Genomic DNA, 26198 nt, shown 5'->3' with positions numbered 1-26198 from the left:
GCGGCCTGCAGTATATCCAGCCCTCAGTGAGAGCAGATCTCGTCTCTTCTCAGCCTGTCCACAGTAATGTCAGAGTGGTTCTTCCAATGACTGCCTCTGCGGCTTGATTGGGGCTTTGATTTATACCAGCTCCGCCTTAAACACTGCGGATGGGAAGACGTTGTAGCCACTGCTCAGTATAGACCATTGCCATATAAGCCATTGTTTCTCTATTCGCCTACAATTTGGTCTTGCAAACAGCAGAGGTGTTAAAGGGATCGTTCACTCAAAAAAGTAAATTCCATCGTTACTCATGTATGACTTTCTTCTGCGGAACACAAAAGAAAATATTCTGTTTTTGTCCATATAATGAAAGTCAATGCGGTCCAAAACAGCATTGTATTGAGTTGACTTTCACTGTATGGACGAAAAAAAAAAAAAAACGAGACCTTTTTCAAAATATCTTCTTTTCTGTTCTGCAAAAGAAAGTCATACAGGTTTGGAATGAAATCGGGGTGAGAAAATGATGACAGAATTTCATTTTTGGGTGAACTATCCCTTTAAACATGCTTATTTATGTTTATAAGCTTAGTTAGTGTTACTCACACCATTGGTTGAGCCAGAACTTGACATATTGAATCACTCAAAAAAACAGGGTAATATTAAACTTGGAGAGGAGAAAATATTTTAAATCAGAAAAATTACACACTTCACCTTTAAATGTCATATTAAACATGGCATATGTAAAGCTTATAGGAAAATTTTGAGTAAAATGACAGAACCAAATTAGCAAACTCTCAATTTATTCAAAGCTTGAAACTAAACCCACATGAATTGTGGGTGGTCATTTAGTCTCCACATGTTTGCATTTTACAAGGGCAGTTTATAAAATGTATTGTGGACAAACTTGGGAGTCCTTTTTTTAGATTAGCACTGAGTGCTAGCAAGGCATTTTTGTGTCTTGAGTTATTTCATTTTAATGTGCATGTGTGGCTCCTCATTGTTTGCAACTCCTGGGATGGAAAAGCGCAGCCACTCATTTGCTCCATAGTGAGTCATCAAGCCTTACGGTGTATCAAACAGAACGCTAAACTTGCCACTGTTAGAAGTAAGTAATGGGGCAGTTTGACTGAGGAGAAGTGGGCAGAGCAGCTTCGGAGCTGTCAGATAGTATTGTTCTGAGAGACGGCCCTTTCCTACCAGCACTTCCTCACTGATAACCCCACATGATTTTGAGCCATGCTGCTTGTGCTGTGGTGTGTTTTTATTGCAGAGTAAAAGCATATGTCAGCTTGAAATTGTCAATGCTTTGTATTTTGGTTAAGAAAACCATTCTGAAACCTTCTTCTGAAGCTATTTATATGGGATATTTGGCATCAGCAATCCTTACAGTGGTCTTTAGCTGTTGTTTATGCCCCTTAGTCTGATCCCCTGAACATTCCAATTGTGATTAAATGTGTTACAGAGAGCAGTTCAGTTTTACACTTTCAAAGATCAGTTACTTTAACTGGAATGTAGCCCTTGACCCATACCAATTTGATGCGGAGGAACTTTTGAACTCCATCATGGGTTGCATAATGCTATTATGTTTTATTATTAGGTTGCATAATAATGGCAATGACAACAACAATCATATTATTATTAATAATAATAATTGTTATTATTATTTAATTATGCTGTTATGTAAGATAATGCTATTATGTATGCCACACAACGGCAATAAAGATTGGTAGTTGCTTATTTAACACAATAAGACCTACTGACTATTGAAAGTTATCTTAAGTTATAAGTTATCTCTTATATTTTTCTATAGAAAGAATTATCACTTGATAAAGTATGTGGTAATACCAATTTATTTTTTGGTACCCTGTTTATCCATGTACCTCAATACTTACCTTGTGACGGTATACACTACTTTTCAAAAGTCAGTAGTCAGTGAGATTTTTTTTTATTTTTTTTAACAGAATTAATACTTTTAGGGCCAGAATTACTAAACGGGGCAAATTAGCTTGAGAGTGCAATTCCACAAATGCGTCGATGGGAGTGGCAAGTTTTGTGCGTGATCTACTGCTGACACGCAAATTAAAGAACACAGACGCAGTCAAATCATTTACACAATGAACCAACACAATCTACCAAGAGCAGTGCAAATTAGCGTTGGGTCGCAAATAAGCAGAGCTGATGCTCATCAAGTGCGGGTCGACACAGGCGCAACTTGTTACATGTACACGTACGTACGTATAGGGTGAATTCAGGGTGATTGGGACATTTTTTGCCATTGAGATGAATTGGAAAATGTGTCCCAATCAACCTGAATTCACCCTAGGCCAACATGGCTTAGGGACGTTATCCAAACTAGCTAGTCCTAGACTAAAATGCATGTTTGAGCTGTTTTAACTTAAAGTAACTTGCACTGACATATCTTAAAATATGTTAGAGCCATTGTTTTGTCTCAAGATGTACACCAGTTATGTTTTTTCAAGTGTACGTTTATAAAAGCTACTTAAATATCCTAATTGAACTAAGTCTTAATCCTGGCTTAGGCTAAGCCCTGTCTGTGAAACCAGGCCATAGAGTGTAAATGATTATATTTATTAAAATAATTAAATGGATGTTGCTTTATTAGGACAATAAAGCCCTCCCTATACCTACCCCTACCCAATAAACACTTCATTCCTACTAGGGGACACTTTATTTCCACTTTTCGATTATTTTCTTCATTTTTAAAAAAAAAAATGAATGCCTTTTTGATCTGATATGCAATGGGAAAAAGGAAGACACTGAAGACTGATGCTGAAAATTCAGCTTTGCATCACAGGAATAAATTACACTTTAAAATATATATAAAATAGAAAACTGTTAATTTAAATTTCAATAATATATAGTATTTTCACAGAATTCACAGATTAATGCAACCTTAACGACTCTAAACTTTTGAACAGTAGTGTATCAAAATAACATGCTTTAACCATCTGATCAGTAGGCTACTCTACCATGTTACTGACACAATACTTTAATTGTATGTAATAAATCAAGTTGTACATGCGAAGTTGCCAAAAATGCACCAAAATACAGTTATTTGTGGACTGATAACATCTTTTGTTGAAGGTGTGTTTTCTTATTTTAAAGTTGATAGCCAGGCCAAGCAAGAGCATGGACAAAAGCTGGATTGATTTTATCAGATGTAATTAGCCTAGCAGGCTTTGCTAGTCCTGCTGGAAGTAATCATTAGCCCCTTGCTAGCTACATCTTTAAGGAACATATGTTCTCTGTTTTAATCCCGGAGCTGTAAACTACGACTCTTAAAGATGACCCAAAGAGCTTTTCACAAGCCTGCATGCTTCTTAGTATACTTGGATGATACCCATGATTTTGGCTAAGACCATGCTGATTTATCAGAAGAAGTTTGTTTTAAATTACATGTCAAGGTTATTCCAAAACAGGGCACTCTCAGCTGTTTTTAATTAAATGAGCTGATGGGAATGTAGTTCTCTTACATCTGAATTTTTCACCGTAGAGTTCCCTTATTTTTTTTTTTACAGTTTGTTAACTTATTAGCAGTGACAGATGTTATACATCACATCGAATATCTTTCATTCCCCAGTTCGAACCTTGAAATTGGTGTTTGAAACAGTCATCCAGGTCTATGATTTCTATCCCTTCGATACTTTTCTCCCTAGACATTACACATAGGCTCTTACTAAGCTCGAAATAGTTTTGAATTCCTGCATGAAAGACTGTGAAAGTAAAAACGTACGTCAGGCCAGTGGAATTCACTCTCCTTGACTATGGGATTGAAGGGAGTGCAGACTGACTCCCCTAAGGAGGAGTAGTCTTCATTAGATTAGAAAATTGTTCTATACGATGTTGGGAAATGGTCATTGGTAGACATTTTATTAGCTTCATATTCATATATCAGTCAGTCTATGTAAACAAATGAAGGAACACTTTGTGCTGAGGTTGAATAATGCCCTACTGAGTGCATATCAGGTCTATCACACAATGTTTTAAGGCAAAGTTTCTCAAATTTGAAAGCTCACGGGCACAAAGTAGGATCCCATTACATTTTTTTTTTTTAATTTGCAGGAAATTTAACCCTAAAATGCTTAACTATATTACATATCCATGTACAAATTCACTTGTATGGTGAGTGTATGGTATGCAGTATAACCAAAAAATTAAGTTATTTTATGTCACAGTTAAAGCATTGTGTTTTATTGTATATATTTTTTTGCAATAAATTGAACCCAAAACTGTTTTATATATTACATATGTCTATTTTTAATGATATTTAATTACATACTTTACTAATGAAAAGTTCTCTTTCAGTTAATATAATTTGTTTTATTATACTATTTTATTATACTAGATTTCTGCTCTTTGTTGGATGTTTTAAATTATGCCACTGATTGTGCAAATGGTACAGCCAAATCTGTTAACACAGTTGTACCGTCACATGGCATATATGGTCATACCAATTGTTTGTGATTATTGCGGTTGCCACCATGATGATGTGGCACATGGTCCACAAATATCGCAGGTGGTAGTATATAGACTACCTGTTACATTAAAGGGATGTCATAGTAACCGAACACTTGGTGTTTAATCACACGTGGTAACAACTATTAAGGCTCTCTTGCACCATAAAGTGCCTTTCTTGCTAACAGTGATCTGATATAGAGGGGTTTATGTTGCTGTACAAAGTGCGGTTCCTCTTAGTCTTCTTTTCATGCAGAAATCTGATCTCAGCATCTGAAGCGTGCTGGAGAGAGAGGAGTCAGGGTTGAGTTGAAGTTCATGGTGAGAGATATGTTTCCATGCTGTAGAGGTGTCTCGGGGTCACACACACACCCTCATACTCACATTTATATTCATCCATCTCTTTAATGTGGTTGCTTATATTGGTACAGAATGACTGATACGGCAGATAATATCCTTCTGTTTCATGAAGGACTGTTGATGCTCACAACGCTAACATAAATATGAGGAGTTTGTTTTTCCATGTTTACATTAGATGTTTCAGTAAGATTTTCCTGATGTAGCTAGATCAAGTATGCCTTTAAATTTAAAAAAGGTGGATTTGTGGTTTAGTTTCCATACCTGGAAACCTGGGAGTTTATGGAAAGACCTAGATTTTAAGAGGTTAAAGGATTAGTTCACTTCAAAATGAAAATTACCCCAAGCTTTACCTCAAGCCATCCTAGGTGTGTATGACTTTCTTCTTTCTGATAAAAACAATCGGAGTTATATTAATAAATATCCTGACGCATCTAAGCTTTATAATGGAAGTGAGTGTGAGTATGAAGCTCAAGAAAGTGCATCCATCCATTATAAACATACTCCACATGGCTCTGGGGGGTTAATAAAGGCCTTCTGAAGCGACGTGATGCGTTTGTGTAAGAAAAATATCCATATTTAACATGTTATAAAGTAAAATATCTGGCTTCCGCCAGTTCGCCTTCCGTATTCAACTTAGGAACATCGTGTCAGTTGCGTTTTTTTTTTCGTAATTTGAATACGGAAGACACAGGACGTAGAGAAAGCGTTTTGAACTGCGAGAGGCGTCACACTTTCTTTGTAAGCTAAATACGGAGGGCGGTCTGGCAGAAGCTAAATATTTTACTTTATAACTTGTTAAATATGGATATTTTTCTTACACAAATGCATCGCTACGCTTCAGAAGCCTTTATTAACCCCCCGGAGCCGTGTGGAGTATGTTTATGATGGATGGATGCACTTTCCTGAGCTTCATACTCGTTGGTCCCGTTCACTGCCATTATAAAGCTTGGATGCGTCAGGATATTTATTAATATATCTCCGATTGTGTTCATCAGAAAGAAGAAAGTCTTACACACCTAGGATTGAGGGTGAGTAAAGCTTGGGGTAATTTTCATTTTAAAGTGAACTAATCCTTTAAAACCTGGAAGAAGACATTAAAACAATGTTACTCATTGCGTGGCTCGCGAGCCTCCTGCGGCTCGCCAAGCTTTAATTTGTGGCTCTCATGGCAGTAAATAATACTGTGATATCATATGAACTAACGTGAAAATGAGCCGGCCAGACAGAAATCTGCCCCAATGGCTCTCTATGAGAGCACGCTGCAGTTCCATTTTTCACCACAGATTTACGTTGGAAATTTGTGGGGCTCTGTAGATCTAGGGAGGGCTCCACACATCCTCCGAGAGACCGGCTGCCCACGAATACATGCCTGCCGAATCCATGTGCTACATTTTAATATATCCTGCTCACTTTACGACTTAAAATAGTCTAGAAAATCCGAAAAATGATCAACCAAGAACACTATAAAGCCTCACAAGGATTACAACAACAAGCTACAAATCTTTCGCTCATCCCAACATTAAGGTAATCCTGCTTTTTTTTGTCATTTAAGGAAATCATCTTGTCTCAATTACAAATTTGACTGGTAAATGATAAAAAACAATTTTTCCGCCTTTTGTATTTATTACATTGCATATTGTATGTTCAGGGATGAAAGATGGATAAGCAGATATGCTAACACATGAAAAAATACTATAGTAATTTACAGTAAATACTATAGTGTTTTTGAACCATACTATAGTAAAGTACTTGAATTAATTTGTTGTGGTAATTCTATAGTATACTACAATTTACAATAGTATGGTTCAAAAACACTATAGTATTTAATATAAATTAGTATAGTATTTTTTCATGTACTAGATGTAACTTTTGATACTTTGCGGTAAAAGTGGCTCTCCTATTGACTTTGTCCAATCAGTGTGGCTCTCATGAAAAAAATAGTGAAGACCACTGCATTAAAAGGTCTCTTTTTGTCTCTTTTGGCTTTACACTTTAATTTTCAAATAAGCGGCAAGTTGTAAGGCTATTTGAGTGAGGCATAAAACAGATATAAAGTGACATGTTTTCTTTCTGCATTCCTTGCCAGGCAGCTTTATTGCTCTGTAGTTGGGCTTTATGTCAAAATCTGCACCCTGCTGAGAATGAATTTTGTAGAAAGCCTGTAGAATAATACACAATAGATACACTAGATAGATTACAGTGTGAGTGAAACAATTGTGACTAGTTAAATATAGATTTAATATATTAATGCACACATAGAAATATCAGGAAATTTTATTTCCAGGTGATTTTTTTGTTTATTAATTTCTATGGCCTGGACAATTTGTGGAAATCATAAAAATACTATAGAAAATTAAGTTCTAAAATTTGCTAAATTAATTTTCTATGAAAGCAATATTTTTAAATGATTTTAAAAATCCTTATCCACTCTTCATGAATGACTACAAAGGTTATGGAAAATACATGAAAATTCGTTGGCCAAAAGAAGTGGGAACACTGAAAATGGATTATTGCGTGTTTTTTTTTGTTTTTTTTCTGAGCACGATAGGTGGGTGTGACTGTCAGATCAAGCGGATCTTTCATTACAGACATGAAAAATCATATCAGACATCTGAGGTAGTCTGTGGCCAACAGTTTCACAGCTGTTGCTTGGTCAGTTCAGATCTCGCTTTGTTTTTGATTTCCTGTCTTTGCTCTAGAGGTACTGAGCACCTGATTTGAACCGAGTAGAGCAGTTCAGCTTGCACTTCTTCTGTGAGACTCCAGTTCAAGTCCAAGTTTTATTATCTGAGCTCTGGACGGCCTGGTCTGGACAAATTTTCTTTGGCATGACACAGAGTGGGTGTTGGAGAGAAGTCGTTGGTAAGGAGGTATGCGGTGCAACACGATAGGATTTGTGAGGTTCCACCCGGAAGATGGCCTTCAAAAGTGTGTGCTGAATAATACGCCTCATCTAGACTTTGTGCGGTAGTGGGAAAGAGATGTAACAGTCTTTTGAACTCATCTGCGGCTCTTCCAAGAGAAGGCCAGTCAGATTTACGAGTCCAGAGCTGGATTAATGGCGTGGATAAAACAAGATCTGAGAGAGATGTTGCTTAACTGCTTATATTTCTTCAAGTTTTTGTGACTTCATTATCCTGCAAAATCCATTGTGCGTTATGAACTTTGGAGAAGTGTTTAGGCTCTTAAAAAAAAAAAAAAAAAAATCTGTATTAAAAACTTTGAAAGGCCACATTATTTTGGCGCTGTCCAACAAATCATTATTACCGGGTGACCTGCATTAAAGGATAGATCTGAGCTTCATCATTGTGTCCATAAATTATTATGAAAATAATTTGAATGCAGGTGTGCATGTTAATCGAGAAGACTATACCAAAATGCACTGCAATAAATTCCATCCAATAAAATTAATTTTCAATAAAAATCCATTCAAGATGGTGGATAAAGAAATGTTGATTTGATTTTTTTTTTATTTTAAAATTTAATTTACTCCTATTTTCAGCATCATTACTCCAGTCTTCAGTGTCACATGATCATTCAGAAATCATTCTAATATACTGATTTGCTGCTCAAGAAACATTTCTGATTATTATCAGTGTTGAAAACAGTTGTGCTGCTTCATTTTTTGTGGAAATTGTGATGCATTTTTTAGGATTCTTTGATGAAGAGAAAGTTAAAAAACAGCATTTATTTGAAATAGAAAGCTTTTGTAACATTATAAATGTCTTTAGTGTCACTTTTGATCAATTTAATGCATCCTTGCTGAACAAAATAATTAATTAAAAAAATATTATTGACCCTAAAAATGAGTATATGCACTATATTTCATCTGTAAGAATGAAATTTGTGTGTGCTGGGTATATTTATGCTTATTAAAGTATGCAGTAACTAAAGTCAGATGACTATGTAGGCTTTGTGCAGTGAAGCTTACTAGGTTTTAAATTAGAGCCAGTATCTAAGACAATAGTTATACTGTAAAAGGACTATAATACAATTAATTTCTCCATTTGGTTTCGCCCAAGTACCAGTGGTGTTGAAAGCTGCTCAGCAGCAAAGGGAAGTGATTTGTTTTTCAAGGGAAATGTCCCGCAGGTCCCTATGTTACAACACAAGGTTTGCCTGTTTAACAAAACAATATGGATGGATTCGGACTGCTGTTCCATTTTAACCTCTTGATGTTTTAGGTGAAAGAGTTTCCCTGAATGTCTTGACAAACCTCTTTGGCCATGAGGAGGAAACAGGTTGGGAGAGTATGGTCACAGCAAAAGTGAGAGGGACCTGCATTAGGAGAGCTGGGTCTGATTTATCCCAGGCCTTGGGTTTTAGGTTGTAGGTATATTTTCTTTGTCTGCCTGTTTTCACTGCTGAAGAGTTTCAACAGTAGAAGTTTAAGAGAGGAAATTCATTTGATGTCCATAGACACTTGGCAAAGCACTGCATTCAAAGATTCCCATACTCAACCACACTGTTTTTCTTTCCACAGAGCTTAAGTTTTTGCAAGTCTGTGAGAGGTTTGGTAATGGCACTGGCACTGCTACAGGTTTTCAATGCTTCAGTCATTCTCCTACTGCTATTTTCCTCCATACAGTGCATTAAAAATACAAAGGCAGATGTGCACATGTGGTATTTCTGAATTCTAGATCCATATTCTCTTGCATACTAAAGTAAGTCATTATTTAAAGTGCAAGAAGACCTGACAAGTCACGACAAGCCTTAAATCAGTTAAGAACGTGTTGGAAGATTCTGGGCCAGCTACTTTAAACACTTGTAAGCTCTTCAAAAGACTTGAACTTTCATGCCAAATGACAGGATGATTACAGCGACCGCAGCGCACCCCTGATTAGTGAGATGTAGTTATGTGAGGGCAGAGCGGAGAGGAGAGGGATGCTTCTCTTATGTGGAGAAAGAGTAAACAAGACCCCCGCTGGCCCAGTTGATGGTGTGGTGCTTTGGTGTGGCGTTTATGTAGATACCCAGTCTGCCATCTTTTTACTTCAAAACTACCATTACGGAGGTAGGCGTGGTAGCATGACTACTGTGCTCTAAAGTCTAAAGTCTTGTGTAATTGTCATTTCCAGGAAAAATGGCAGAAAGGAGAATCATCAACATTTGTCATTCTGCGTCCTTGCTTGTTTGTGGAGTGCACAATGTCTCCATTTGGAGTACAGAGACCTTTGTCTCTCACGGTTGTTTCCTATCATGGGGAACAGTAGGGAGAACAGGAAGTCAGTAGGCAGTTATTTCCATTGTGCCCAACTACCCTGGTGAGGTCATTGCTTCCTTTTAGGAGGCCAGGAGCTGCTTTATAAGAAGTTTAATCTGCAGTATGAATGTGAAATAATATTGGAATCATTTTAAATGGACTTTTTGGTTGGTTGGGGAATACAAATGTGAATAAAATAAATGTAGTTATGAGTAAAAATGTAATTCTAATGTTTGACATTTATTGCCATTGACCATTTAAAGCAGGGGTGGGCAACTCTGGCCCTCGAGATTCATTTTCTTGCAGAGTTTAGCTCTAACCCTAATCTAACACACCTGAACAAACTAACCAAGTCTTCAGGATTACTAGAAAGCTATACAGGCAGATGAGTTTGATCAAGGTTGGAGCCTAGGTTAGTTTTTCCCGGGACAGTCCCGTATTTCAGCTCCATTTTTAGTGTCCCAACTTATTAAGAAAAAATCATGTTTTGTCCTGTATTTCATATGTTTTGTCCTAATATTTCTCACCCGTCCCGTATTCCACCATGAGAAATCTGGTCACCCTAAACTAAACTCTGCAGGAAAATGGATCTTGAGGGTCAGATTTGCCCAGCCCTGATTGCCCAGGAATAGTCCACCCAAAAAATGAAAATTCTGTCATCATTTACTCACCCTCATGTCATCCAAAACCTGTATGATTTTCTTTCATTTGTGGAACACAAAATAAGATTTTTTTATTTTTTTTTTATTTGTTCATACAATTAAAGTCAATGGGGTCAGATGTTGTTTGGAATTTTTTTTTATTTTTGGGTGAACTATCCCTTTAGAAACTGTGAAAAGTTAATCAATAGTATTAAAGTGTCAGTTCACCCAAAAATTAAAATTGTATCATCATTTATGTTGTTCCAAACCTGTATGACATTCTGTCCTTTGTGGAGCACAAATGTTTTTGTGGCCATTGACTTCCATTGTATGCACAAAAAAGCCCTTAGACATTTCTTAAAATATATATATTTTTTATATTACACAGAATAAAAAAGTCATACAGGTTTGGAACAACATGAAGTTGAGTAAATCATGAGAGAATTTTTTTATTTTTTGGGTTTTACTATCCTTTTAATATTCAAAGGGCAATTTTTTGAGAAGTGGAAACTGTCCCTTTCCATTCACATATATGGAACGGTGGAATATAGATAACCTGTAATATTTCATCCAGACTATGAAAGAAGACAGGTACTCTGTAGAAGTACTCCAATCTTTTTCTGGATTAACAGTATGCTTCGATTTAGCCATAAAAAGCACGGCCCAGTCTGCAGATTAGCTATTTCAGGTTTTGGAGATTAGATCAGCATAGCACTAACAACAATCTGTGAATAATGAGCTTTGAGGCCAAATGCTTTGGCTGCTTTCCATGTATAAAGCGGAGGGATCGTTCATGTCCAGCCTGGCATCTGACAGCCTATGTGAGATTTGGTTGCTTAGTGGGCCATCCAATCAAAATTCAGTATGACTAGTTTCTTAGATTTTAGTTAGTCTGTTAATCCTCTGCCAAGACCCATTAAAAGATGTATTTGTGTAGAAACTTAATCTCTGTGATCTTATGGAACAACTCATTCATTGTCATTGAACAACTCAAATCATTGTCTTCGCTTTGCTGTTGCTCGTATTTAATTTTCTCCGGACGTCATCTGCTAATGTAGAAATTTGTGTGCAGGCAATAGTGTACATGTGGTTAATTTGTGTAAAGGGGCCCAGGCCAGGACGAGGGTGATCAGGCTTCAGACTATTTCTCCAGATCCTCTCTGCTTTATGCATCACCAGCCTGGCTTTCCAAACTGAGGAGGGGAGAGAATGAGAACAGGGCAGAATGGTTAGGAACATGAAATGCCTTTCCTTCTCCTCCTTTACTGTGGCAAAGCCCTGGTTTGAAGACCAGATGTTTGAATATTTCCTTTATGATGTTTTTGATTAAATAGGATGAATCCTGCGCCCATAAGGAGGAATATTTCAAGAACAATATTTATGGTGACACAGTTACTTTACTTCTTTTTAATATTATAATTAGAGAGTGAAAACATCAAAGAGATGCAATGGTTTGACTTCTCCGTATACTGTTATGAATAAATGCACGGAATAAAATAAACAAACAAAACTTTATGCTTGTAAAAATTGTATGCTTATGCCGAAACTGAACATGATTTTCTGCACCTTTTAAACAGTGCAAATATTTAGCTCCCAAGTTTGTTCCACCATTTTTTTTCTAGTAGTTTTTTTTTTTTTTAAATATGCAGGATAATGCAGAACACATATGAATTGCTTATTAATATACAAGTTAGTGTCAGAATAAAGTGGGGTAACATGAGTGATTAGTCCATGTGTTCGCTGGTAGTGCCTGAACACAGCTGCTCTTAAATGCACAAACGCTGCAGAGACCCAGAATCTCGCATGAGAAGCTCCGAAGGCATTTTAATCAAAACAAGATGCCCCTCTAGAAGCTGGAAGGGGCACAGCTGAGACATATGCAGGACCAGCGTCTGTCAGGAACTGTGGTTAGACTGACAGATGAGCCAAACGCAGGGAGTGCCAGGTCTGTCAACAACCTCTGATAGAGCTGAACGACTTAAATGCTGCCGATGCAGATGGAAAGATCCGTCTCTGCTGTCATGTACCCTAGTACTTTTACATTTATGATTATTTCATTTCTTGGTGTGACGTTTGAGCTTAATAGTTCTTACACTTAAGAAAGCAAGTTTTGCTGAATCAAAGTCCAGCAGCTACAGTTTCTGGCCCCCGACACCACAATGTTACAAGTTCACGAGGTTGCAATGTGAGATCAGATTACTGTCTGCTGCCAGAGGTCACGCTCGGTGTCAAAGTGGAAGAGACATGTCTGAAGACATCACATTTTGTTTCTTTTAACTAAAACAATGAATTGATGGTGAGATTTGAGACCTGAGGCCGTGAGACTGAATTTTCAAGCAGAATACAGAGTGGTGAATTGTGGAATTACTGAATTACAGCTTTCTGAAAGCATGTTGGCTCACTGCTATAAGCCAATGGCTTCACAAGCAGCGTTTGCACTCACAGGTACCTCCTAAACTGATTTCCAAAAGGTTTCTGATGCAGCATAATGGATCTACAACAAAATAGAGCTTAGGTGATAGTAATGTTAATATTTAATTACCACAATACTAATTTCACTTTAAATTATGTCAAAAGTTGAAAAAAGTGAGCAAAAACTAAAATTATACAAAAGCTGACCACCAGCCGCAACTTTCAGACACTGTTTTTTATCTTCAGCCCAAGTGTCATAATTGTTTGTACAGAATAGTGAGTGATACATTGAAGCAGGGCCTAAAATTAACACTCACCAATCGCCAAATGCGGTGTAAAAATCTGCGTTGGTGCGTTGTAGTCAATCGCCAGTTGGCCAGTAATATTTTTATGAATTCTAACAATGCAGTGTTGTAAGAACATGAAGGTACACAAACGTGAATGATGCTCTGGACAGTTGACAGGCCAGCGCTGCATCGTCACAAGAGTTTAAAGCTTGGCAATTTAAATATTCAAGCAAAAGAAGATGCAAAAAGGGAACTCAATATGTTACTCACTCTCTGTGTGAAAAGTATTGTGGACACACATATCCGAAGCGCGCGCCCAGAAAGTTGTGTCTCAGACAGCGTGCAAATACTTAATTGAGTTCTCTTTCATGTCTTCTTGCGCTTGAATGGACAAATTCACAAAAAATGTAAAAAATGCCCATCTTGAGTTTCCTTGTAAATATAGTCAGTTATGGCTTAAGTGAACGTAAACTGTAGAGAAAGATGTGTACCAGTATCAGTGTATTGGATCAGTGTATTGATAATATTTCTGCTGCTATCTGTTTTTAATGTTAATCAAACAACAAAGGACAAAGAAAAATATTACAAAAATTACTTTTGTAACTTTAATAAGGATTAATCTGTTTAATTTATACAGTGAAGACTATCCAGTTTTATTTTACGTTTTGATTACTTTATTTAATGTCTACCTGAAAACTACTGATACTTGTCTTTAATAATGTTTTAAATTTATATTAATTAGGCTAGAAGTTTTAGCTGTGGTATCAAAATTGGAATGGAGAATTATTAATTTTCACTGGTATCTAAAATGTTGATGACATAACTGCCTGTTTTTGCAAAAACAGTTTCATGGCCTGTAAAAAAAAAAAATATTTATGGCTGGTAAATTTTCTTCAAAAGTCACCGGCCATTGGAAGGTGTGCGGTGAAGTATCGCTCCAGCAGTAAAGGATACATCTTCAAAAACTGATCAGATGAAGGTATCTCAGTAGACAGGATCTTACATAATCATTGGATTCTGACATACCTTCCTACCTACTTATGCTGCCTGCGGAGGCAGCATTTTTCAGCTTTTGGACACAGCCCAAAATTCAGACAGTTTTCCACCCAGGTCCACAAAAGTTAATTTCTCTAATATGATGAAATATATACCTTCAAACTAAAGGGTTTTTTAAACTTTGAAAACTGTTTTTCAAATACTTTTTTCAAAATAAAGGTTTGCCAAAAAGTTTTGTGGAACATACTCAGATCTGTGTTTTTCTCACCAGTGAGAGGGAAATTGAAAACCTTGAGTGAAGGATGCTTTGAACAGGGTGGGAAAATTGCTGTTGTTCCCTTTATATACTCTGGTATCAGGTAGCCTTTTTTTTTTTTGGAATATGTGGGGTAGAAAGAAAAAAGCTTTAGGTTTTTTCAACGTATTGTGAGTGTGATGGATTATATAACAACATATTTGCAACTTTGACTAATGTGGTGTTTGCAGGTTTGAAATCTGCCTTGCATGTTTAACACAACTGCTGGAGCTGAATTTTTAGTTTTGGCTAGTGGTGATTCCCCTGATAGTGGCCTGCGTGGAGCTGTGCAGTCATCTGTGCATGAGTAAACAACATGAGTGAGTGGGTCTGACCTCCTGTTCACCCTCATTCCAGACCCTTTGGAGTCTGCTCAAAACATGGAAGCTGACCTTAACTCCAAACATCTCATTTTCATCCTTCAAAAGGTAGAAGATTTCAACTGAGATTATGGTTAAAGGGTCCTGTCTTAAGATAACCAATCTGCATTAGGCATATTTGCGAGCAATTACCCCTGGAACACTCCTGAGATGAAACAGGACTTTTGTTGTCAAATTTGTAACCGTGATTCTCTCCCAACCCCTCCTTCTCTGTGCATTTTTTCCATTTGGAGTTTTCAAAAAGACTGTGAGAACATAGCATATCTATCAGATTTGATTATTCAGAAGCAGACTATGAAGTATGTATGAATAAAGGTCTTAAAGTTCAACAGCAGGAAGCTTTTGTAAGAGGAACAACTAATCAATCCCAGAGCTGACAGCTGTGCAATTAATAATGATTGTACGGGCCACATGAGCCGCGTCGTCTCAGATTATAGAGGTGTGCAGGAAAACATTCCTGGCTGACAGCGTTCAGAGGTCATTGAGTGACGGGATGCTGAACAGCTGGAGGAGTGATGAGTCTGAGAGTTCACAGCAGACTTTGCTGAAGTGAGGTGACATTCCTCACATTCCCATCTGTCAATTTTTGGTCTATGTATTTTAAAGCCTTTACCTATACCTATCTCGGTGCCAGGCTATGGGAAGACTAGACAGCTCAACCTGATATTGAACATTTGCTCTCAGTCTTTTGGTTAAGTGAATTGCATGCTTTGTGGCAGAGCTTTGGCAGAGTTTTGCTGAATGGGTTGCAGAATTGCTGTGTTTGGTTAATGTTTGGAAACTGTTTGCGTTATTTGAATGTTGCAGCTGCAACTTGGATTCCTAATGGTTCAGATTCTTTATTAGAGCCCACTGCAGTACATACATCATAAATAGGGGCTTAAAGGGGACATATTATGCAAAATTCACTTTTACATGGCGTTTGAACATAAATGTGTGTCGGCAGTGTGTGTAAACAGTGTGGTAAAAATCCACCCACTCCTCTTTTTTTAATCCCCATAAATCATAAGCAAAGTCTTAGAACAAGACGTTTGCAGATTCTAGCTTTTGCGACGTGCCAAATGCTTAGGCCCCACCCATGACTGCTGACGGACTCTGCCCTATTAGCATAGACCCCGCCCTGAGTGAGCTGTACGCAGTCTGCCATGTTTATCTTCTCGCCAGAGCATTTGACAGTAGCATTCAAGTAAGAAATTTATTCTTATTAAAGCTACTAAGTTATGCAATCAAGAGCAGTGAGTGATTTTCTGTTTTTCTTTTGTTGTTTGATTCATATTAACAGCATATACAGCAGTAGGTACTGTATATTATGCTGCTGTTTTTGACATAACCTTGTGTGTATTTGACAGTTTAAGCACAATGAGCTTAATGATGAGAAATAGAGGTTTAAAATTGAATTTACACATTTTATTCTTCGTTAAGTTATTTTCAGCCCCACAGAGTGCTTGGGTGAAGCAGCTCTAAGATAAAATGACCTCAAATTTAACCTAGTTCTGTTTTCAATATAAAGCAGTGATGCTTTTTAAATATATTTTAAATATATCTCAGAGTTTTTTGTCTATACAATGAGAGTCAATGGTCCAACATTGTTTGGACTCTATTGAATTTCATTAAATGGATGAAAACAGTGGCAACATTCTACATGTTTAAAACAACACAAGGGTGAATAAATGGTGACGTTTCATTTTGGGGTGAATTATCTCTTTTGTGATTGGTGATTTTATTTCAATTAATAATTGAAAGTCAATATCAAAATCACCAGGTTAAGCAATTTTTGTGTGCCATTTCACAAACAACGTCTTAAAGGGTTAGTTCACCCAAAAATTAAAATTCTGTCATTAATTACTCACCCTCATGTCGTTCCACACCCGTAAGACCTTCGTTCATCTTCGGAACACAAATTAAGATATTTTTCATAAAATCCGATGGCTCAGGGATGCCTCCATTGCCAGCAAGACAATTAACACTTTCAATGCCCAGAAAAATACTAAAGACGTATTTAAAACAGTTCATGTGACTACGATGGTTCAACCTTAATATTATGAAGCAACGAGAATACTTTTTGTGCGCCAAAAAAACCCCAAAATAACGACTTTATTCAACAATATCTAGTGATGGGCGCTTTTAACACACTGCTTCATGAAGTTTCAAAGCTTAACAAATCTTTTGTTTCGAATCAGTGGTTCGAAGCGTGTATCAAACTGCCAAAGTCACGCCCCCCCCCAGTGGTAAACCATTGAAATTTCGAAACACTTATGATGTAACAAAGCCTCTTTACTGAAATCACGTGACTTTGACAGTTTGATACACGCTCCGAACCACTGATTCGAAACAAATGATTCATTAAGCTTCGAAGCTTCACGAAGCAGTGTTTTGAAATCTCCCATCACTAGATATTGTTGAATAAAGTCGTTATTTTGTTTTGTTTTTTATGTCTTGCTGGCAATACAGGCCTCTCTGAGCCATCGGATTTTATGAAAAATATCTTAATTTGCATTCCGAAGATGAACGAAGGTCTTATGGGTGTGGAACTGCATGAGGGTGAGTAATTAATGACAGAAATTTCATTTTTGGGTGATCTAACCCTTTAACACTTATCCCAGCTCCCTGTTATTTTTGATGAGAGATTAAAAAGAGATGCTGGGAAAGTAAACTCTGCTACTTGGGTTGTGAACCTGGTTGCAAACAAGCCTCAAACATTGGAAACTTTGTTTCAAAGAATTGTTGCTTTGGAAACATTGGATGCTTTATTTTTCTCTGCATTTTTTTAAAAACTTTTGTCAGAGTGAACATTAGTCAGTGAATTAAATGGCTAGTTGGCAGCTTGTCTCTGGAGTAGTTTTATGTCTGAGAACCTCATTACACCTGCCTGGAATACCAATCCACAGTCTAGTATGCACCAACTCTCTGCTGAAAAGAGGAAGAAGGCCTCCCCTGAACAATTCAAACAAACGCTACAGAGGTATTTCACATTTTTCAAGGTTTGACTACCAATGATTTGTAGGAAAAACCGTTTAAGTTGTACATTGACATTAATAATGTTTTAGGTTAGCTTCAAGTTTCATGTTTTCACCTCATTTTCATTAGATTGCAACCAGAACAGGCATGGAACAGTCTTTAAATAAATGCAATAATGAGATACAATTCGTGGCTAGAGGTAATTATGGCTTCTGTGGCATTATATGTGGTTTTGGGTTAAATCTGGCATAGTTACGTCTTTAAACCAGAAGTTTTGGGGGATTTACAAGAAAATAACTGCAGCAAATAAAACTTGGAGGCATGGAGAGAAACAAAATAGACTTTATTCCTGTATCACAAACATTACTAAAAAACATGCAGATTCTTTAAGGCTAAAAACTATAGAAGGACTGCTAAGAAGCAGTCTGAAAATGCAAAAGTGCCAGAAGCACGTTTCTCCATATGTTAGTGGTCATTGGATTGGTACAGAGCTACTCTTGTGGAGGTTTCACAGATGAACCATTGATTTAACACTAATAAATGGAGGATTAGTAGATATTTAATCCTCTTCTAAGCAGCCTGACACACTTCAGTATCAACTGCTCTCCAGTCCTCAGAGGAGCTTTAAGCTGCTGAAATCCCATTGTGTGCTTGAGTAATGTATTACGAATGTGTGAAACAGACACTGGCACCCTGATTACGGCTGCTGCTTTAATGTTTAGTCAATCTGTCGAAGAGAAAAATCTGCATGTGAGTGTATAACCTGTTAACTCAGGAAATATTCTTATAGCTACCTGTTGAGTTTAGACAATAAGCAACTTTACACTTCTAGCATTTAGCAAGATAAACTGAGCAAGACGTTCCCTGGTGGTTAAAACCCGCAAACAACTTTCAGATGCGCTCCAATATTCTTTCACACATTCATAGCAATCAACATTGTGACACTGACCATGTGAATGAACAGATGGTCAAATGTTCTTGATGCTCATTAGATTACTCTTAAATCACATCAGGTTTGACACAAATGTGTGGAGTTCATACAGCCCAAATTCTGCTGTCATTAAAGAAAAAGGGGGAATTCTGGAATTCATTCCTCAATTCAACTATTCACTCAAATTGTCATGTTTATAATAATATGTAATAAAAAGCAAAATAGAAGCAAGTTCACTTGTGGTCTTTAGGACCCCTCTGTGTCAACTGATAAGACAGCAGATAGGTCCAGGTCAAAACCAAGTTGGCCAACTGATAATTTGGCTGATTGGACCAGCTCATGTCCATAAATGAAACCATGTCAAATCAGCCACTGGTTTAACCTGAGTTTTCCATCAAGGTTGCTATTAGTGCTTTGAAAATGACCACCACAAGCTCCTCCTGATATTTGTTCAACTAGGAGCTAATGGTTTGTATTAGCTGTGCAAAGCAGTGTAATTCAGCTGGTAGTGAGGGCGGTAATCTATCGTGTGAGTCAGCGATCAGGGCCAGCCTACACGGCTACTTCCAATTCTTCGTCTTTAGTGGTGACATTAAAACATAATTGGCTTCTGCTTCTTCTGCCAACTGTAGTGGCTCCCCATAACATTATGGTGCTTTGGCTGCTCTTAGGACTAAGTTTGTGAATGTGGTGGCTGTAGCCATTCAATCAAAGCTAATTGTCTCACTCTATGTTCCTTTCTGGCACTATAAGTTGTGTGGGGGTTTTATCCTTACTGATTTCTATTTCTTATAGCATTTTGTATTTACTTTTTTATTAATTATAGGGTTTGGAACAAAGACCCAAGAATAACACAAGACGCATCACTGGTTTTGTTTTGAATGGGAGAAAGTGCAACACGCAATAGGCTATATGCACGGTTACTTCCTGGTTGTAGTTAAGCCAGCTCGGGCATTTCCGGTGAGCTGTTAGCTGTTCATTCTGTAGTCGCTGTACATCGACACAAAACCATCAATGGTTGACTTTTTTATGTTGTATTCATATTTTAATGCAGTTATCACATTTACCTAATTTGCCAATAAACCAGTTTTATTGATTGCAATAAAGACAAAGCTATTGGGACCGTTTAAAAACGCAGTGTCTGTAATTAGACACGCACACACATTTTTTCCCCCAGCACTTCAAATGTTATTTTTAATGTGATGACCACAATCATTATTTGTTTATCTTTCTGAGATTGTCCCCATTGTAAAACCGAACGTTAAAAAATGTAGAAAATTCAACATTTGATAGAAAACACTTATTTAAAAATAAAAAGGACAATAATTACCACTTTAACCAGCAGGTGGCGGCAAAGTAGCATTTATTTGCGCATATATCAGCCATTTCCTCTAATCATTTTTCACTTTGTTTTTGACTAAATATTAAACATTATAAAATAACTAGGTTTAAAAATACATTTTGTCAATGTGAAGTATGAATATCTTGTGAAAAACAATAACTTTTCTTGTGAATGAATTACGCAGAGAGCGATCACCGCGTTTTCCCTTTGTAATCACAGCAGCTGTCAGTGCAGTGTAAGACCAGTGATTTCAGCACACTTGTAAAAACACATTTTATTCAATTAATCTAACTAAAGTGCACAATAAATATTTAATTTTTGAAGCTTTTTTTCACATAAAAGTGTGAAAACTGATGGTCGAATTGAGTTTAGCCGAGGAGGAACAATGAGCTACATCTTTATTTATTTATTTTTTATGCTGTCTTACGTTTGAATAACTAAATTAATGCTATGCCTGACTATTAACTGACTATATTCTGATTACAAACTAAGTATTACACTACTGATGCTCAACACACCAGCAAATGACATCTCACCGGAAGTTTTTGAGCTGGCTTATATTATTGCGGAAGTTCTAAAGAACGCTCCGTGCATATAGCCCATATGGGGGAATAAGTCCCGCCTTCTAAATAAGAGCCAATCACCGATTGGTAAAGTCATCGGGTCACTGCAAAGGCCATTAGGAGCTCCGGTTCATATATAAACAGTCAGATGCGCACCTTTGTAATGAGACGCATTAGCTTGATCCAGCCTGAAAAATACCTGTTTTTTTTGTCATGATTCAAACGTTTAGAAACAAAATTTATGAGACGGTTGTTGTCAGATTTTATTGGTGATTTCAAATATGAAATTAAATCGAAAGCTTGGCTAAACAGCTTTGGAGAATTTGATGTTTCCCCATTCAAAGAGATAGGAGCTGCACTTGAATGCCCGAGAGGCGTTTCAAAGATGGCCGCCGAGTGAAATGACTTGTCTTAGGGGCCGTTCACATATCGCGTTTCTGCGCACTCAAATTCGTTATTTCAAATGTAGCCGCGCGGGAGGCGTGCTCATAATAGAAAGCGACGCGTTTGCGACGTACATGCGGTGCGTTTTCCAGGTGCATCGAGATGAAAAATTTTCAACTTTTCAGAATGCCGCAAGCGTCGTGTGACAAGAACCAACCGATCAGCTTCGGCCTTTCCGTAACAAAACATAGAAAGCTCAGCCGAACAGCTGATTATAGCTGTACATGGTGGTTTTTATTTCTCATCTCCATAAATATATATAGTAGTAAAGCTAATGCAAGGGCTAGAAATCAATTTATAATTTGCTGAAACTTCCTACTCCTCGTGGAGAGCGCAGTTCATGGTTGCATAGCAACGACAGACGTCACGGGAGCACAAGCGCTTTGGAAAGAAGGAGAAGTGGCACGGACGCACTTTCCACGCATTTTTAGACAGGATATGTGAATGGCCCCTTAAAGGGACTTTGGTTTGGAACCAATAGCCAGTTCTGAATAAGATCCATTTAAAAAGAAAATACTGTAACCAAATGCTGATTACTACCATTAACAGTTCTTGCGCATGCATTTTTTTTTTTTTTTTGAAAATGAAATATGTTACAACATTTTTGTTAGTTTAGTATTGTCGTTTAATATAGGCCAAATATTTTAGAGATTTATGTAACATGTAACACTTTCACACTTTCTTCCAAATATTTAATCGGAACAGAAGCTAAATTTGTCGATCAATGGACTTAAATATCTTGTGATGTTATAGAGATATGATCTTCATAGGCAGAGCTTGCTGGCTCTCAGATTCTTGTCAATGGAAGCATATCCCTCATATATGGGATATGATCATGCGCTGCTGTTTCCCATTACTCAACACAGTGCACAGTGAAACCATAGGAGACAAAAACATCTGTCAAAGGGAACAATGGGGTCATCATGCCCATAAATTAATGGAAATAACAGAGTTATGGCTTGGGTTCTGCTGAACAATACATATTGCAGTTAAGCAGCTCGCAGTTTAATCAAATGGAATAATAAAAGCTTGGTAACCCTTGATCCTCATCAAATCATTACTGTCCTGATGGTTCGGGAAAAACTAAATAAGGCCTGATACATTATATCTGGGGTTTCAGGCACAAACCGGGCCAGATCCTACAGTGGAGGAAATTCATAGGAGATTAGTCTGTGAATATAGCTTTTGCAGGCTGTGTGTACATGCTAGATCTCAACAACACTGCCAGGGAGTCATTTTTTCTTAAGCTATGAAACACTTTCTACCTCAGTCATCATTGTGGGACAGAGCCAAGCGCTTTGCATGTGCAGAAAGACAATGCATTAACTGAGGAAATGATTTGGAAAGGAAAGACTGAGATTTGTTTACATTATTTCAACAACTTGTCTGTGTTACATAATGATGTTCTCAGAGTGGTTTGAGTGCAATATCATAGTGCATTCTTGTCTTTCTCTCTCTGACTTTCCTGTCTGTTTTTCTATTTCCCTTCTTCCCAGATTCGGACCTTAGTATGCGAACAGTCAGTACGCCAAGTCCAGCTCTGATTTTGCCACCTCGTTCATCTTCAGCCGTACTTAATGGCTCCTCTACATCCTCTTCCACGTTCGGCACAGAAACCATCGCCATGGTCCACACGCCGCCCACTTCCCTCACCCATCCTCAAAAGGGCCTGCGGCAACCAAAAGACCAACAGGGGGCGCCCATTGACATCCTCCCTGACCATGCTTTCCTACAGATCTTCACCCACTTGCCCACCAACCAGCTGTGCCGGTGCGCCCGTGTGTGCCGTCGCTGGTACAACTTGGCGTGGGACCCCCGCTTGTGGAGAACTATTCGTCTGACGGGAGACGTGCTACATGTGGACCGTGCGCTTCGGGTTCTCACTCGCAGACTGTGCCAGGACACCCCCAATGTGTGTCTGACCCTGGAGACGGTGGTGGTCAGTGGCTGTCGGAGGCTGACTGATCGAGGACTGTACACAGTGGCACAGTGCTGCCCAGAACTCCGGCGCTTAGAGGTGGCCGGCTGTTATAACGTGTCCAACGAGGCTGTGTTTGAGGTGGTGTCACGCTGCCCCAACCTGGAACACCTGGATGTTTCAGGTAATTCATTTTGAGTTATAATGTTTGGGGGTTTTTTTTACTAGTATTTATCTGTTCTAAACAGGTGCTGCCAACACTGAATGCAATCAGAAGACATTTAATGTTTAAAGGGTTAGTTCACCCAAAAATGAAAATTATGTAATTTATTACTCACCCTCATGTCGTTCCACACCCGTAAGACCTTCATTCATCTTCGGAATGCAAATTAAGATATTTTTGATGAAATCCAATGGCTCAGTAAGGCCTCTATTGCCAGCAATGTCACCGAACCTCTCAAGATCCAGAAAGGTACTCAAAACATATTTAAAACAGTTCATGTGAGTACATTGGTTCTACCTTAATATTGTAAAGCGACGAGAATACTTTTTTTCCCAAAATAATGACTTTTCAACAATATCTAGTGATGGCCGATTTCAAAACACTGCTTCATGAAGCTTTACAAATCTTTTGTTTTGAAACAGTGATTCGGATCGCGTATCAAACTGCTGAAATCACGTGACTTTGGCGCTCCGAACAACTAATTCGAAACAAAAGATTTGTAAAGCTTCATGAAGCAGTGTTTTGAAATCAGCCATCACTAGATATTGTTGAAAAGTTATTTTGTTTTTTTGGCACACAACAAGTATTCTCGTGGCTTTATAATATTAAGGTAGAACCAATGTACTCACATGTACTGTTTTAAATATGTTTTGAGTACCTTTCTGGATCTTGAGAGGTTCTGTGACATTGCTTGCAAAAGAGGCATCACTGAGCCATTGGATTTCATCAAAAATATCTTAATTTGTGTTCTGAAGGTGAACAAAGGACTTACGGGTGTGGAACGACATGAGGGTGAGTAATAAATTACATAATTTTCATTTTTGGGTGAACTAACCCTTGAATGTACAGTTATAGCAAGATTTTAGACCAATGAAATTTCACATTGAGTGGGGTTACCCAGCTACAAAAACAGAAAGAAAGCTAAAGTTTTGCTTCAAAACCAGGATTTTACTTTGGACATCAAGTGGCATCCCAAAACAGCACCAAAATTATTATGTTGTAATTTAACATGACACAAAATTACATGATCTACATACATAGGCCCAAATGTATGCAAAATTATTCATGACCTAGACTGAATTTTGAAAATGGACTATTTTTCATTTCTGAAAGTCTCTTGAATTTCAATGGTCTCATGGTCTTGGCTGCCACATATCAAATTGTGGTTGGCACAGACTATGTTTATCTTCAATGTTAGTGAACCAGGATTTAATTTAAACTGAGTCGTTTCTTCTAACTTGTGTAGTTTTGTTCATGTTTTAAAAGATGAGAAACTATAGTTGTATTTTATAATTTGCATTCACCTTTGATTTTCTCCTGCGGTCCACAATCCTATCAGAACAGTGCTGTGATATTTGGCATAAAAAGAGGACATAATGAAGTATTTAAATATTGACTTGGCACAATTATATTCAATTTGACATTCTCAACCTAACATGTCAGTAAAGTAGCTGTGTTGGTCTACAAACTCTCTAAAAACCCAGAAGGATTTGTATTCAGCTTTATAAATGACTTCCTGACTCAGAGCCAGACAGCCTGTGCTTCACCTGCTTTGTTGTCCAGCACAGAAGACAGTTGAGTCCTTTTTTTTTACTCACAGAGATTATTCTGAAATGTCCAGGACTTCCTCTTGGAAAAGCTGGAAAAGGTATTAATAGCTCTGGCATTCTGTCTGTGCTCTCTATACTTCCCAAAAGAAACATAAGCCCAAGCAGAACCAGGACCTCTGACTTTAAGGTGCTTTGGGAAAATCTGCTACCCTAATTTAGAGAATCAATGATCAACCATGTTTTGTATAAAATAAATGGCTATAAAAGTAGATTATTAAATGTGCATATAACTTAAACTCTTTTAAATGAGCCTTTATATGAATCTTTGTCCATTTCTCCAGTTTGTTTTCAGTATTGTGTTCTTAGTTCATGTTATTAATGACTTTACCTGGCAACATTTTAGCCAGATTTCCTTTCAGTTTTCTTACAAGTACTACATTTCCTAAAGGACCATATAGAATTTGACAATGTAGGATTTAGTGAATATGTCAGAAAATAATACTCCTCCTCCTCATGTCCTCAAGTCCCTTCCCTGGTGTTTTATTTCCAACTTCCTGTACTGCACTTCCTGTTTAAGCACGTTGTTGTTTTCCCTGTGTGAGTGCAGGGGTCCGGCTGGAGTCCCTCTGCCGTTAGACTCGAGCTCTGCATTCTCACTGTGCTCCTAAAGGAGACATGGGGAGATCCCATCCCCCACTTCCCCTGATATGACTCATTTCAGATGTCTCTCCAAGGTTTAAATCAAACCCTCTGCTGCCATTTTCATGTTCTTCAGATATTCTGCAATAACCTTCAGCTTTAATTCTACTGTTAAATCTGATGTTGGTGTTTCATAAGTTAAAGGGTTAGTTCACCCAAAAATGAAACTTCTGTCATCATTTACTTACCCTTAAGTTGTTCCAAACCTGTATAAATTGATTTGTTCTTCTGAACACAAAAGAAGATATTTTAAAGAATGTGGGAAACTTAACAGTTCTGGGGCACCATTGACTTCCACAGTATTTTTTTCCTACTATGGAAGTCAATGGTGCCCCAAAGCAGCCCGGTTACAAACTTTCTTCAAAATACCTTTTTTTTTGTGTTCAGCAGAACAAAGAAATTCATACAGGTTTGGAACCATTTGAGGGTGAGTAAATAATGACAGAATTTCCATTTTTGGGTAAACTATCCCTTTAAATCAGATGACTGAGGTGAAGAACAGACAGCAGAGTAGATACATTTCTCAAATGGCATGTTT

At 37.6% G+C, this 26198-nt stretch overlaps 1 protein-coding gene across 2 annotated transcripts in view; it reads left to right on the top strand.

The window, feature by feature from the left end:
* LOC127495242 (F-box/LRR-repeat protein 7) overlaps positions 1-26198 on the top strand; it is a 48497-nt gene that overhangs the window by 19101 nt on the left and 3198 nt on the right. For both annotated transcript variants that reach the window (XM_051861936.1, XM_051861935.1), the window contains exon 3: positions 22767-23372. In XM_051861936.1, coding sequence (XP_051717896.1) covers positions 22781-23372 — 592 coding nt within the window. In that variant the 5' untranslated portion in view covers positions 22767-22780. The remainder of the gene's footprint in view (positions 1-22766; positions 23373-26198) is intronic.

This window comes from Ctenopharyngodon idella, chromosome 15 (assembly GCF_019924925.1).
Source record: "Ctenopharyngodon idella isolate HZGC_01 chromosome 15, HZGC01, whole genome shotgun sequence".
In the NCBI taxonomy this organism is placed as follows: domain Eukaryota; kingdom Metazoa; phylum Chordata; class Actinopteri; order Cypriniformes; family Xenocyprididae; genus Ctenopharyngodon; species Ctenopharyngodon idella.
Note: the sequence above shows the minus strand (reverse complement) of the source record. Positions and strands in the feature narration are given on the sequence as shown.